Source organism: Leptinotarsa decemlineata, unplaced genomic scaffold (assembly GCF_025532065.1).
Source record: "Leptinotarsa decemlineata unplaced genomic scaffold, Ldec_3_MD MMD2_tig00026358_RagTag_RagTag, whole genome shotgun sequence".
Classification (NCBI taxonomy): Eukaryota; Metazoa; Arthropoda; class Insecta; order Coleoptera; family Chrysomelidae; genus Leptinotarsa; species Leptinotarsa decemlineata.
Genome location: NW_027412703.1, coordinates 2,594,592 through 2,610,252, shown reverse-complemented (window position 1 = coordinate 2,610,252; position 15,661 = coordinate 2,594,592). Strand labels below are relative to the sequence as shown.

At 36.6% G+C, this 15,661-nt stretch overlaps 1 protein-coding gene across 1 annotated transcript; it reads right to left on the bottom strand.

Annotated features, from left to right (window-relative positions):
• Positions 1 to 543: 543 nt before the first annotated feature.
• Positions 544 to 9,399, bottom strand: LOC141486527 (uncharacterized). Its single transcript, XM_074184653.1, has 3 exons — positions 9,255 to 9,399; positions 1,196 to 1,482; positions 544 to 1,065 (listed from the first exon to the last, which is right to left on the bottom strand). Exons 1-3 carry the CDS (start codon positions 9,397 to 9,399, stop codon positions 544 to 546), a joined length of 954 nt encoding a protein of 317 aa, XP_074040754.1.
• Between the last annotated feature and the right edge of the window lie 6,262 nt (positions 9,400 to 15,661).

Sequence of the window (15,661 nt, the reverse complement as noted above, 5' to 3'; positions counted from 1 at the left end):
CCACTGGACTTTTAAATGTACCTTGGGTAGTAACAAAGGGTGACAACCCGCACTAAACCATGAGGGCCCGGATGGGTATCAATGACACGTTCTAATTGCCAACGCAAAGGTGGCATAACATCATTTTCATTTAGAACCGTTGACCCTAGCTCAATATTTGCAGATGGTTCTGTCCACTTTTCTCGCTGAAATAGAGTATGAAGATACTCTCTACTCCATCGAGACCAAAAGTTTTGATGGAGCCTCTGAATGAATTGCCAACGAGACAAACGGTTCAGAGCTAATTGCGAAAGGTCATCGTCAGGAGGACAATTTAACGGCTCCAAGCTTGTAGTAAGAGCTAAAAGATCGTTGGGATCGGAGCTGGTAGGACACAGTTTTTTTTTTCCTGAGGGGAACGCTCCTGCTTGAAGTGTGGACTCCATGACTCTGTCACAGCCTACCCACTAAAACCCATCTTCAGCATTCAGGTGGCTCTTTCTGGAACTGCTTTGGGGCATTACTTCAGAAAGAGGATGCTTATTGTTCCTAGTTTTTTTTTCCTTATCGCTGTCTATTTTCTCTCACCCTGATGTCTCTCTCCTTCGTGTCAATTATGTATTTGGCCAGGGAGCTTATCTTAGTCCAAATTTTTGCATCCTCCAGCATCTTATTTATTATGTTGTCTGGAGTTAGTTGACCTGTGACCGTTTCCACTTCTTGTCTTTTTTGATGCCATCTCATACAGGTGAAGAATGTATGTTCGACGGTGTCACCTTCCTCGCAGTATATGCATGAGTCGCTATTACTTACATGGAAGCGTTTGCGGTAAGTCTGGAAGCGCCCGTTCCCTGTTAGTAGCTGTGTCAGGTGGTACGTGGTATCCCCATGCTTCCTCGAAAACCATGGAGCTATATCCGGGATAAGTCTGCGCGTCCACAGTCCTGTGTCTGCTTCTCCTTGCCACCATTCCTGCCATCTTTCGAACATAGTCGTGTTAGCGTTGGTCTTCTCAGTTGACCTCTCTTCCATTCTTTGTCTAGCCCATATGTGGATGGGGGAATCCGTGCTACTACTAAAAGTGCCCTAGTGGATTCGGTTCTGTATGATCCAGTTATATAGATAACCGTCCGGCGTTGAGTGCTTAGCAAGACTTTTCGGTTGGCCTCTCTCTGTAGAGCCAGATTGGTGCTGCATAGAACATAATTGAATGTACCACTGAGCAGAGGATTTTTCTTGTGGCCTCTCTCGGACCTCTAGCTTTGGGCATCAGCCTGTCTATCGCCGCTAGGGCTTTGTTAGCTTTTTCCGCTGTTCTCCTTATATGAGCCCCCATTGTCATGTTTTTATCCAACAGCATACCTAGATATCTCACCTTTTCCTGGCTCTCCACCACGGTTTCCTCAATTTCTAGGCTGATGGTCTTGATTTTTCTTCCTGCTACCAAGAGAACTGCTTCCGTTTTCTGTGGGGCTAGTCTCAATCGCTTATGATGGAGCCATTCTGCAATATTTTGTAGAGTCTAATTTGCTATCATTTGCAGGTTTTCCTTCGTTTTGGTTGTAACTACAATTCCCACATCATCGGCAAAGCCTACTAGCCTGACTCCATCCGGGGTTTGGATACTGAAGATGCTGTTATAGTAGAGGTTCCATAGAGTAGGTCCTAATACGGATCCCTGAGGAACTCCACAGGTTACTTTCATTTTTGTTTCCACTCCTATCATTAGCCATCTCTCTTCGAAGTAGCTGATTAACATTTTAAGGAAGTAATGGTAGGATACAGTGGTCTTTAATATAACTAAGTAACTTTAGGTATATGAGAATTATAAATAAGAGGCAACAACTATGAAATATGAGATTGAAGTACGAGAAGCAATAACCATAATACGTATTATTTTAAAGAAAATGTGAGTCGCGAGAGTTGTTACATTTCAGTACGAAATAACCATCATAATAAAACGAAACTATGTATTTATCTATAATATATTTCAAAATTCCTTGAGAACTTCTTCAAATCACAAAAGAATATCCGTGGTCGATGGACCAAACACCTCAAAGGTGCTGCTTCGTTTCCTCCTGTACATAAAAGAGGACATATACCTTATCACTCACAAGCGATTTTGGTAAAATTGGGAACACGTGTGAATCGTTGTATTCATGCCACGTGCCACTATATGGGTATCTGCAATATGCTGTGTAATGCAATATGCTGTGTAATGTCCGTTGTAAGTAGTTCTAATATGATCTGAAAGTGCATATAGGTTATAACGATAAGGAGCCACATTGTCTGCTGCATAATTGCTCATATCTAATCCATCTGAACAAAAGTCAATGGAAAAATTCAATTTGCCTCTGAATCTTTCCGGAGAAAATCTTTTTAAATGATTTACTAAAATATGGGGTCATAGATTGATAAGGACTTTGTACATTTTCTTCTTTCCTTGCACCTCGAACACGTTGGTTTTTCATTTCCATCCAGTTTCCTCTCTTGTGAAGGAATCCATAAGCAATGTGACACACTAAATTGGCCAGTTCTTTATGGTATGAAAAGACACAAATCCCAGAAAGAAACGAAGATTACTGATGAGTGTCCACAGTGTGTGCACTTCATAGTGGATTTTAATTGACCAACGAAATTGTTTACATTCAAATATCTCAGCCAGGACTCTTGTGCTTTTCCGCTGTCGCTCAATTTTAAATCAATCTCCGTTGAGATCGATTCAGGTTTCTCAGTAATTCTGTTGAGGTCCTTCTAAAAGATATCGAAGGAATTTCTGGGCGTCTTGATGGTCAGAACCCATGAATCGAGGGGCAAATCTTTGAATCTGACATTTAAAGTAGACTGTGCTAGTTACTTTGTCAGATGAATCTTCTGACCACAACTCCTTGATAACTTCTGCGAACGCTTTGATTAAAACACCTTCCATACGAACTAATTTCGGGATTGAAGTCTAATTTACGTATTTTAAAGTTGTTATTCTGAGAATAAAGTCAGAATTTCGATAATAAAGTCGAAATTTTTTAGATTGAAGTGAAAATTTCCAGATCGAAGTCGACATTTCGAGTTTTAAAGTCGTAATTTCGAATTCCACATCGATATTTTCGAAATTGAAATGGAAATTTCTTGATTAAAGTCGAAATTTTGAATTCAAAATTGTAATTTCGAGATCAAAGTCGCAATTTTGATTTTGAAGTCGAAAATTTCGAGACTTAAGTCGTAATTTCGAGATTGAAGTCGTAACTTGGGGATTAAAGTCGGAATTGCGTGTTTTAAAGTCCTTATTCTAAGATTAAAGTAGAATTTCGGGAATGAAGTCGAAATTTTCTAGATTGAAGTGGAAATTTCGATATTGAAGTTGGAAATTCGAGTTTTAAAGTTATAATTTCGAGTTTGAATTCGATATTTTCGAAATTGATGTGAGAATTTTTTATTGAAGTCGAAATTTCGAATTTGAAATTGTAATTTCGAGATCTAAGTCGGAATTTTGATTTTAAAGTCGAAAATTTCGAGACTTAAGTCGTAATTTCGAGATTAAAGTCGTAACTAGGGGATTAAAGTCGGAATTGCGTGTTTTAAAGTCCTTATTCCAAGATTAAAGTAGAATTCTGGGAATGAAGTCGAAATTTTCTAGATTGAAGTGGAAATTACGAGATTGGAGTTGAAAATTTGAGTTTTAAAGTTATAATTTCGAGTTTGAATTCGATATTTTCGAAATTGAAGTATGCATTTTTTGATTAAAGTCGAAATTTCGAATTTGAAATTGTAATTTCGAGATCAAAGTCGGAATTTTGATTTTACAGTCGAAAATTTCGAGACTTAAGTCGTAATTTCGAGATTAAAGTCGTAACTTGGGGATTAAAGTCGGAATTGCGTGTTTCAAAGTCGTTATTCTAAGATTGAAGTAGAACTTTGGGAATGAAGTCGAAATTTTCTAGATTGAAGTGGAAATTTCGAGATTGAAGTTGAAAATTCGAGTTTTAAAGTTATAATTTCGAGTTTGAATTCGAAATTGAAATGGAAATTTCGTGATTGAAGTTTAAATTTCGAATTAAAAATTGTAATTTCATAATCAAAGTCGAAATTTTGAGTTGAAAGTGGAAATTTTCGAGACTGAAGTGAAAATTTCAAGACTCAAGTCGTAATTGCGGAATTGAAGTCGTAACTTCAGGATTAAAGTCAAAATTACATGTTTTAAACTCGTTATTCTGAGCTTAAAATCAGAAATTCGGGAATAAAGACGAAATTTTTCAGAATGAAGTGAAAATTTCAAGATTGAAGTCAGAAATTTGAGTTTTAAAGTCGTAATTTCGAGTTTCAAGTCAAAATTTTCGAATTTGAAGTGTTAATTTCGTGATTAGAGTCGAAGTTTCGAAATTTCAAGTCGAAATTTTCGAGACTGAAGTAAAAATTCTGAGACTTGAGTCGCAATTTCGAGATTAAAATTGTAACTTCAGAATTAAAGTTGGAATTACGTGTTTTATTGAAGTTATTCTGAGAAATAAGTCGGAATTTCAGGAATAAAGTCGAAATTTTTTAGACTGAAGTGGAAATTTCGAGATTTCGGAATTTTGAGTTCAAAAGTCGTAATTTTCAAGAAACAAACAATAGGAAATAAAAAAATATGTGGGTCAAACATTACATTTCTGCAATCAAAAAATTGATATTAAAATGAAAGTGAAAAATGGTGCAAACAGTTACCTAATATTCAAAACTGAACTGAAATAATTTGTCGTGAATTTCAGTTTTATTATGGTGAATAATAAAATACACGACAGCGCATTGCCTTCACTGTACTTTTACTACCTAAAGGTTGAATCTTCTAATATAATCTAATTAGATACTGAAATAATATTGACTATTCGTAATGAGAATGAGTCTCATAACGACATTTCATAAAATTGATACTCGTTGCCCTCAACAGCTATATGCGTTTGTTGTTGGAAAAAAATAAATACTTTTTATGCAGCGAAAGACTACTCATCGAGCTGAATGTGTGTTATTGCCATTGAAATAAAAATGTATATGACTTCTGTGCAGGTGATCATTAACAATTTTATGCATTCGTTCTGAACTGGAAGAAACTATGTTAATCGTAATTAAAACTACAAGCATGTTACCTATAATTAACCTATATCGTCATTCAACAGAAGAATGGCTTTCCCCCTTGAACATAAGGTATGTAACCGGTATTTAACGAGAAACACTTTTATTTACTAATTGTAGATTAGTGAATTTGAATAATGGAGTCGAGAAATTCGTTGAATTCATTTTCTTGAGAATGATATTCTAAAGGTGGATTTCCACCAAACGGACTCGCTCGCGACTAGTTTCGTTTTCAAAACTGAAACTTGTTTCAGTTTCGAAAACAATTTCGAAATCGAATTCCCCCAAACAGACAAAAACTAGCCTGATTTGCGTGTTTTGTTGTGTGTTGTGAACAGTAGACGTTTGGCTGTCCTTGTTCATCTTTCACTGCCTGAACCACTGTGCATGCTGTTTTTGGTGAGTGCATTGTCTTGGGATTGGGGGTTGAGCAAACCGGCCATCGGATGCCTGCTTCCACGTAGCCCCGCTGGATACGGGAATGACAGAATCACTCGTGGTTCTGTTATTCCCTAACTGAATGGCATCCTAACGACGGCTTACTCTTAAGGTATGTGTATCCGTGCCGGGAGAATGAATGACACTGAGCCTATTAGCTGTCTCTACGGAACCTTCGATATACCGGGCGCCCTCTCGTCGTAGCATCGCCTTGTCACGGTAATGCGGAGCTCTGCCGTGATTGATCTCCTTTCCCTAGCTACACGTGGGACTTTTATGGACAGAGTAAACTTAAAAATTCTTTCTGACGCTGAGTCTACAAAGGAAATGGATATCGAGCTTACCACTCCAACTGACCTCTCTGTGAATTTAGATCAGGAGCGAGAGCTTCTCAACTCTCCAACTCCTGGGGCAGCCAGGAAACGACAGAGTCGTCTCCTCAAGAGCGGGGTACCTTATGAAACCACCGCCTTGCACCAAATTCTTGAGCGGCGTACGCAGAATCTGTCTTAGGTGGAGAAACAAACCCCCCATGAGCAGGTTAGCGAACGTTTGCGCTCCAGTGATGATTCACCAAAACTAGAGGCAAAAACAGGTGAATCTAAGGCATCGTTAGGTAAAGCGACGTGCAAAAACTCTCATATGGGAAGGCTGTCGCGGATATCAAGGTGGGAGTCTTGCACCTTGACTATCCGACTACCTCATTGACGATGAAACAGCAGAGAATATACTTTGTGCCTGCCCCGCTGGGAACCGAATTAGGTTTTTAGAATTCGGCAGAGCCGTACTCTTACCATTTGACCTGAAAGACCACTCACCATATGATTTGAAATCCCTGAAACAACTAAAAAAAAAAGAAGAATTAAATATGAGTGGCTGAAAATAACAATTATATCAAGCAAAATAAACCTGAAATGAAATAATAGTGAAATAAAATACATGTAAAAATAGAACAATTGATAGGAATAAAAAAAAAGTGGAGAGATTCCAAGTCACGTTAGTTCACGACGTTTCGATTGTTAGTATCTACAATCGTCTTCGGGTGATGACTGGACTGATTCCTCCGAGGGATGACTATTTATAGGTCGTTCGAGTACTTTCACTTATCCCCGATTCCATTTTCCGCTTCACTGGTTCCGTGGGAGATGACCGTTTTGGCAGGAGTTGGCCATTTTTCGCTTGATGATGGGTTTCCATATGTTGCGTATTTCTACGCTGGCTTGGCTGAATACGTTGTTGGGCAACATGTATGCGGCTTCCTTGAATTTTCTCCGAAGCCGGAGTTCCTCTCTGTGCAAGATCTCAGCTTGGGACCACTCGATGTTGTGTTGATGGGTCCAAACATGGTCTGCTATTCCTGATTTGCTTGTTTCCCCTCGCTGTGTGTTTTTCTTGTGCTCGGCAATACGAACATTCAATGGCCTCTTAGTTTCACCAATATAGGATTTTCCGCACTTACAGGGTATCCGGTAAATGCAATTCTCAGAATCGCAGTCCGCGTTTTATTTTTATTTTCTTTTTTCATTTATTTATTCAATTTTTTTATTTTTACTTGTATTTTATTTCACTATTATTTCATTTCAGGTTTTTTTGCTTAATATAATTGTTTATTTCCAGCTATTCATTTTTAATTCTTCTTTTTCAGTTGTTTCAGAAATTTCAAATCATTTTATATAGTAGACAATGGAAGGCCGAACTAGTGAAATTCATCATGAAACATTGTCAATCACCTTCTAACAAACTAATCGGCTTCATTGGGAAGCCAATTAGTTTGATCAAGTGTGAATAGGTTTAAGCCACAATAAACACTCACGGGTTGCGGTCGAATAGACCCACTCACTTTGGACCTAACCTAACCTAACACGAACAGCAATTAAATTACTGCATTCGTCAACTGTCCATTGTTTTTTTTTTTCGCTCATGTCCTACAAAGGAAAATTGAAATGTATTCTCGTTTGAAATAAACAATACAATATATCAACAAAACTATCTTGCCTAGTGTCGACAATTGGAATTTTTATCCACCACAGATTAACACTTTAAATAAAATAATAATGTCGCCGACCGCTTCCACATAGCGAAAGTTGTTTACAACCCTCCTTTTTTGTATATCAACGACCTATTGGAATAAACCAGTAATCCAATATACAGTGTGTAAAAGCCAAATAGAATAAATTCATTATTTCGATTACGGTACATATTTTAATAAAATCCCGAAAAATTATAACTTGACATAGTTCAAAGAAAAAATGCTACACCTACCTTCAACCCTTGTCAAATGACAGGTACAACCCCCAATTTTTTCAATTTGAAGTATAGGCTTGTGATATATCGTTTGAATGGTCTCTTCATTCTCTTTTTATTGCAACAATTAAGATTAAATAAATTAAAACTAGGGGTTACCGACATTCGATAAAATACACTCAAAACTTATTTCATGTTGAGGTATTGATAATGAGAAAGTAAGCAAAAACCGTAGCAATGTTCTTTTCAGATGGTATGATAAAGGTTTGAATGAGTATAACAAACTCCCACTTTCGTTGAAAGATTCAGTAAATGATTTCCAATCAAAAAAAACTCATGAACTATATAAAATATCATACTTCAAATCAAACAAATCATTTTATTCTCAAATATGAAATGGAAACCATACATACTATTTATTTTAAGACTTAGAATGTAAGAATAACAATTAATAAAATTTTAAGTGATTTGAGAATAAATTCAAAATCCCACTGAGGTTACAAACCTGTGTGTGGTTAAAAAATTTAAAAATATTAAGAAATATATAATAAAATACGAAATACATATATCGGAACGAATAATAATATTAAGTAAATACAATAATAAAATGATATGACATAAAATATAAAATGTAATAAATTAAAATAGATAAAAATAAATCCTTAAGTTACATATAATATGAAAGTTGGGAATATAAAAGTACCCTTTTTTTTATTAAAAGCTAATAAGCGAAGTAAGGTAGAGGTACTATACGGAATTCAATCAATATATTCTCGTATTTTTCTTCTTTCTTTACTTGATATATGTTTTTTCAACAGTATTTTGAATTTTTTCAAAGAAGTTTCAGATTTTAAGTTCTCAGGTAGGTCATTATATATTTTAGGTGCTATATGATGAAAACATTTCTGTCCAACTGTTTTATTCATTTTGGGAATGACATATCTATTTCTCTGACTAGTATTATATGAATGGGCAGGTAATATCAGATTTTTTTTTTATTTAAATGTTGTTTTATACAAACCTGTATATAAAAAAGTTGCCTGACATCCATTATTTGTGTCTCGAGGAAGAGATTTTCGCTAGGATATCTCCTATCCTTCTCAGGATCAAGATCATTCTCAGAAATCTCTTCTGGGAGACTTCGAGCATATGCATGGACGTTCGTGATACCCCTCCCCATGCTATAATGCCATAGTTAAGGTGAGTTTCAAGGAGACTTTTGTAAACAATTTGTTTTTGTTTGTAATTAAGGTAGGTGATGAGTTGTTTGAATCTGTATAATATAAATCTTAGTTTTTTTGTTAGATATATAATATGTTCATTCCATTTCAGGTGGGGATCTAAAAATATACCTAAGTATTTTATTTTGTTCGCAGGTTTTAACATCAGATTATCTTGGATCATCAAGTTATAGTTGGGAAGAGAAGTTTCTTGGCTACTAAAAGGCAGGTAATGGGTTTTATTGAAGTTAATTGATAAAAGCCTACTATCGAACCAATCTTTCAAGTTGTTCAAGTCGTTTTCTGCTTTTACTTTTAGGTCAAACCAGTTTTCAGCTTTGTAAATTATCACGGTGTCGTCTGCAAAGCTTATTATTTGACCATCTTTTTCTTGCATGAAGAGGTTATTCATATAAATTGTAAATAGCACGGGTCCCAGAACTGTCCCCTGAGGTACTCCACATGTTATTATTTCTTCGGTACTAGATATATCATTGAGTTTTACTTTTTGTTTTCTATTCGTCAGATAGCTTCTGAAAAGATTGAATGTTGTACCTCTGATGCCAATTTCATGAAGAGTATTCAAGAGGATGTTGTGGTCGACGGTATCGAAAGCTTTGGTAATATATTTATCATGTATATCCTCATGTTGAAACCATTCTGGAATCATTGAAAAATGTTTTTTCCTCTTCTATCATATCATCATTTTTGTTATTTATGTCATTTATTCATATATTTTTAAAATGATGTATGTATATTAGGATGTCCTAGAGAAATCAATGAATATTATTATTATTATTATTATCATCTCGACTGGTACCTGAATAAATTAAATGTCTCTTCCTTAAAGTAATCTTACAATTTTGAATAATGAAATTTATAGTCAGGTTGTCCCATACACAGTATAACATGACGATAGTATCAAAAAAAAATTAATGAATATTCGGAATACATGAATGAACTTACACGAATAATCAAATGAATCACAGCAAGGAATAATTTGAAAAAATAAAAAACAAAATATAACTTTTTACGTGCGTACGTAAGTACACACACCCTTTTCTTCAATGCGGTGAACATTTCTAATTTTCAATAGATATTCACGTTCCAAACTGTACCTACTCCTGTTGAAACATACATTTTAAGTACTTGATGTAAATATTAAAATCACATTAGACCAAAAATCTTCAAAATGTAATTTCTACAAATATTTATAAGGAGTAATGACCCAAATTGCAAAATATATTTTCTAATGGAACGAATGTGCCCAATAATTCTTGGCAGGATTTGTTCACTGAATAGATGATGAATTCTTAATAGCGGCAATGTTACTCACTTAATGTACCATGACCAACATTGACCGCAGTCTCCTTTATAATATTTATTTGCTTTACTGTTTTCATGACCGAAAGAACGGTAGAACAGTAGAAAAACTACATAGGTATCAATTAAGTAGATGATTCGATAAAAATTCAATGAAATGTTTGAATTCGTACAAAGAATCAAGAGGACGGCGAATATTTTTTAGCCCTGAAATGTTTCGATGGAATTTTATCTGTCTTTGTCTGTTGATTGATTCGTCTGTTCTCATGTCATTCTATTTGCCTTCTTATCAGTTTGTTTGTCAGTTTTTCTGTGCGTTTGTGTTTGCTGACTTAAAAAACGGCTCAATCGATTTGGGTGAGGGTTTTACTATACAGGGTGATTCAAATTCGATCCTCACCATTGGGATCTCGGAAAATATGAGAGATACGAAGATGGTTAAATTGCGGCAAAGTTGCGCATTTACCTGACTAACAATATGCCGTTGAAAAAGTTCTGAAATTCCGAGTATATCGGGAGATATCCAAAAAAAACAGAAATTACGGAAAATGGTTTTTATTTTTTTCTAGCTGTATTTTTCGAAGGATTCGGAAATAAATTACACTTCCACATTGCCACTTTTTTCCTGTTACATTTCTAATAGGCGCTACATTGGATTCTTCCTGTTTTGGATAGAACCAGATTTTACCTTTTCAACGATGTATCATAAGTTATCATTCTTATTCGAAAAATTGAAGATATTGAAAAAAATTAAGTGTTATCATAATAGGCTTTGACTTTGATGTTTCTAAATTTGACATTCAATTTGTTACACTCAATGACATTTTGTTATTTTACAAGTCATTGAATTTTTGACGAAAAATGGCTTTCACGAATGAAGAAAAAAGAGAAATGATACAAATTTATTACAAATATGATAGAAACAGTGTTAGGGCATCGGGAATATATTTAATTAAACTTGTATCCCGAAAGACGACAACCACATGGAACTATGTTCAAGTTATTGGGTCAAAATCTCTTCGAGTTTGGTTCATTTGAAAAGCCGATGAAAAAATACGGAGACAGAATGGACCAGAAAACTAAAGAGAATTTGATAAATGAGGTATGTATGGGGTAAGTTAGACATTGTGTCCTTTTCAATTAAAATTAATGATTTGCAGATAAACATGAACCGGGGAAGTCTACACGTCAAATTTCCTCTGAAATGAATATTTGTCATACAAGTGCTTGGAGACATCTCAAAAAAAGCGGTTTGAAATGTTACAAAATACACATATCTCAAAAATTGCATCCTGCAAAGCGATTACAAATACTACAAATGACGTAGATCTGAGGACTGGGGACCTTGAGCTATAATATAAAATAACAATAATAATTATTTTATTTCGAGTACGGATTATAATTAAGCAATTATGTTAATCATTTATACTTCGTTGAATATTTTAATCTTTCAGCGGAATTCAAAAGTTATTTACGTATAGTTTCAAATCACGTTTTTGAAATTAGGACGTTACTGATAGCTCCGGGCAATGAAAACTTGGGCACCACCAGCTACGATAAAATTGAAAGAAGATTGCATACATATTGCTTGATACCTTTATAATAATAGAGTGGTACCCACACTTCTTTGCGGGTTGCGAGTGATATCATTTTTTTTATTTTTGAAAATTTAAAACTGATTTGCTAGGAACGCCATATTTTTACATATAGCCTGTCCAGAAATGAGAGAAACTACAGCAGTATATTTATAAATATTGGTGCCATAGGCGTACTGTATTCAAATCATTCACTCTCAACGAATTGAATAAATGAATACACAAAATTTATTCTTGAAAAATATCATTCATGACAAACAAAATAACAAATCGACTACGACAAATGTGAAAATATTAAAATATGTCCAGTACTAACCAAGACATTCTCCAACAAATATTTAGCTGATGGGGATTGAAAAAACATTGTTTTTTGAAGGCGGTATAAATAGATATCCTTTTGAATTATACCGTCAACAGACACACTGCACTCATCAATAGGACCAACTCAGATTTTTCCATAAGAAAAAAATATTCTGTTGGGAGTTTGAAGGTCATGGTAGAGGGGTTAGTCTCAGTTTTAGTATTAGTCTTAGTTTCAGTCGTAGTCTTAGTCTCAGTCTTAGTGGTATTCTTCAGTTTACTTCGTGAGCGCGTTGAATAAAAAGCTATACACAATGGAATCTAGGTCTTCGAGAATCGTGAAGCGTTGAAAACTGTCGGCATTGAATATAAATGAAAAAACAATTTTTAGAATTCTTAAGGAAGTCAAGTAAACAACAGCTTTTTGGAGCCAAAAGTATCCACTGACTGGAAGTGTTTGGTTATCAACGAAGAAGTCAAGAATTCTATTAGGAAAATTTTACATAAAAAACGAAATACCCACATTAAATAAAGTTTTGTCAGTTATTCGTGAAGATATTTTTTTTCATCTAAGAAAAACTGGATTATAAAAGATATTATAAGAGCTGAACTTCACTTTTGGAAATCAAGATAGAAAGAGCATGTCAATAGAAGAATCAAGAGATTATAGAATGGAGAAGAAATCATGGCTTGTCGAATCATTTTTGTGTTTGGCTCTTCAGCTTCCTGAAAGAACGTTCCCTGCAAGTGGCCGTCGATGGATATCTCTCAAATACTTAAACTATCAACGCTGGTGTTCCCCAGAGTTCCATATTGTCTCCAACCCTCTCTTTTTTGTATATCAACGACTTATTGGAAAAAATCAAGAACCCAATATATTGCTTTGCTGACAACAGCATACTTGTCTCGTCATTCCATTTGGATTCCATTATGGAGGCACATCTTCACCGGCAGTAGGAGGTTGCATATCTTCGAATTGGGGTGAGAGTATGCAGGTTCAATTCACTGCCACAGGCATCGGTTTTCTCCAAGAAGATAATTGTCTCCGAACCGGATATAGTAATGTCAGGTCAGACAATTCCGCTTTCTGCTTCGATGAGTTTGCTAGGGGGTTAAAATGGACATCAACATGTCTTGGCACAATGTTAAAACAAAATTAGTTTTCACGATATTTCAATTATTTTCGCATCATACAGAGTATATCATTGGAAAATTAATATTAATACCCCCAGTGCGACGTCTATTAATACTATTTTTAACGCAATATGATAAACAGCGTCGGTCGCCTCTTTGAAGTTCTTTGTCGCAAGTCACTATTTTATTGGCTCGTTAGAGCCATTACATATGTTATGTGTTATAATGCACCTCTCCGGAATATTGTTCATTATTCCGACTCCCACCCCGAAGTATGTTTGTGGAGTTGTTTCCTGGCTCTGTTTCCTGGCAGATGGCGCAGTGGACATCCCACTGAATCAAGTGTAGAAAGATTCTTTGACTAGCTGGAATTATTTGAATTATTTTCATTTGGTCGTGGATACATCAAAGTGAAAGTTTGGAGGTTTACCTAAGTAAAAGCGATAAGAATATTATCCAGAGCGATCTACAGATAACGTTTAGTGCTACGCATATATAAAGCACTGAGACATTAGTTCTTTTCAGAACTGAGTGTGCGAAAGCACACATATAAAAGAATTCGTTTTTTCTTTTAGTTATTTCTTTTAGGTTTTTAGGCCCCCACTATGGAGATGGAAGAAACACTGGAATATTTGGAAAGGGACAACTACAGGCTCAGACAGCAAAGGGAAGAGCTGACAAACATGATTAAGCAACTTAATGAAAGGCTTAATCAAGTAGAAGGAATACTCGCCCAAAGAAAGAGGACGGACACGGGACCGTCCAAGACGCAAAAAGGAGGATAAAAGACCGAGGAAACCAATAACAAACAACAAGATCAACCCAAGGAAAGGGAAACGGACATTGAAGACAAAGAGAAAACGCGCCAATCCAAGATGCCACGCGGCCCGGACAGCGTATCGAACTTTGATTCAGAAGAAGACGGGTTCGTAATCATTGAAAAGGCCAGAGCCAACAAAAAAACAAGGAAACGACAGGCCCAAGAAAAAGCCGCAAAAATCGCCAAACAAGAGGCAGAAAAACAGGCCAGCGAAAACATGGAAACGGAAAACACAACACAGATAAACAACTCAGAGGGGCAAAACACTGAAGAAGTGGCATCATCCCCAAAAGAGAAAGAAGTCGCACCAACCCATGCGACAAACCCGGAAAAAGATCTGACAAAGCCGCCACCGATATTCGTTCAGGACAGTAAAAGGTGGAACGAGATCTTTAAAGATCTTGAAGTTAGAAAAATCGGATATAACAAAGCGAGGTTGACCAGAGATGGAATTTACATCCACGCGAACAACGAGGAGAAGTGGCGTAAAGCCACTCGATACATGAAAGAAAGAAAGATAGACTTCCATACATATTCCATAAAAAAAGAGATCCCGCTACACGCAGTGATGCGCGGGATCCCCGAGAACGTGGCGGCGGAGGACGTCACAAGCGACCTAAAAGCACAGGGATACACTGTGCTCGAATGTTACAGGATGACATCTAGGCGCACCAGGGCGACGCTACCGCTTTTCCTGGTAAAAGTACCGAAAAGCGAAGAACGGATCTACGCACTAAGAACGTGCGTGAACCTCATAGTGAGGGCAGAACCCCGAAGGATAAACACAGGGCTGATATCACAATGTCACAAATGCCAATTATTTGGAAATGCACAGAGATGCTGCCACTCAACGGCACGCTGTGTAAAATGTGGTGAAAACCACGAGAGCAGAGAATGTTAAAAGCCAAAAGAGGTACCAGGAAAATGCGCTAACTGCTTAGAAGCGCATCCAGCCAGCTACAGGGGATGTAAAATGTTCCCGAAGCCGAGGACAACAGCTTGTAAGGCCCAGAGAAGCCGACAGACAGAGGCCTAAACAGCAACAATAGCCATCGGCCAAAAAAACGACCCCACAAAAAAGGGAAACAAACACCGGCAACGAACTGATCAAAGTTCTGAGCTACCTCACGACGAAGCAGCAAAAGATCGCGCAAGCGGTCCTAGTCGCACTAATCCAAGCACCCGGAAAACAGTAATGCCTGCACGAATCCCGGAGCAATTAAGTATAGGATCATGGAACATAAACGGTTCCATAGAAAGGCGAAATGAGCTACTGGAGCTGCTATCGCGTCTAGACATAGACGTCATGGCACTACAAAAGGCAAGATTAAGGAGCGAAAAGAACTACCGAATCCCAGTATACAATGTATATAGGACAGACATGCCAGGGGGTCGCCGCCCCGCACGGGGAGCGGCGCTACTTGTAAAAACAGACCTAGCGCAGAACGAAGACAGAAAACCGGACATCCAACTCTGAGAAGCAGTAGCGGTAGAAGACTAGA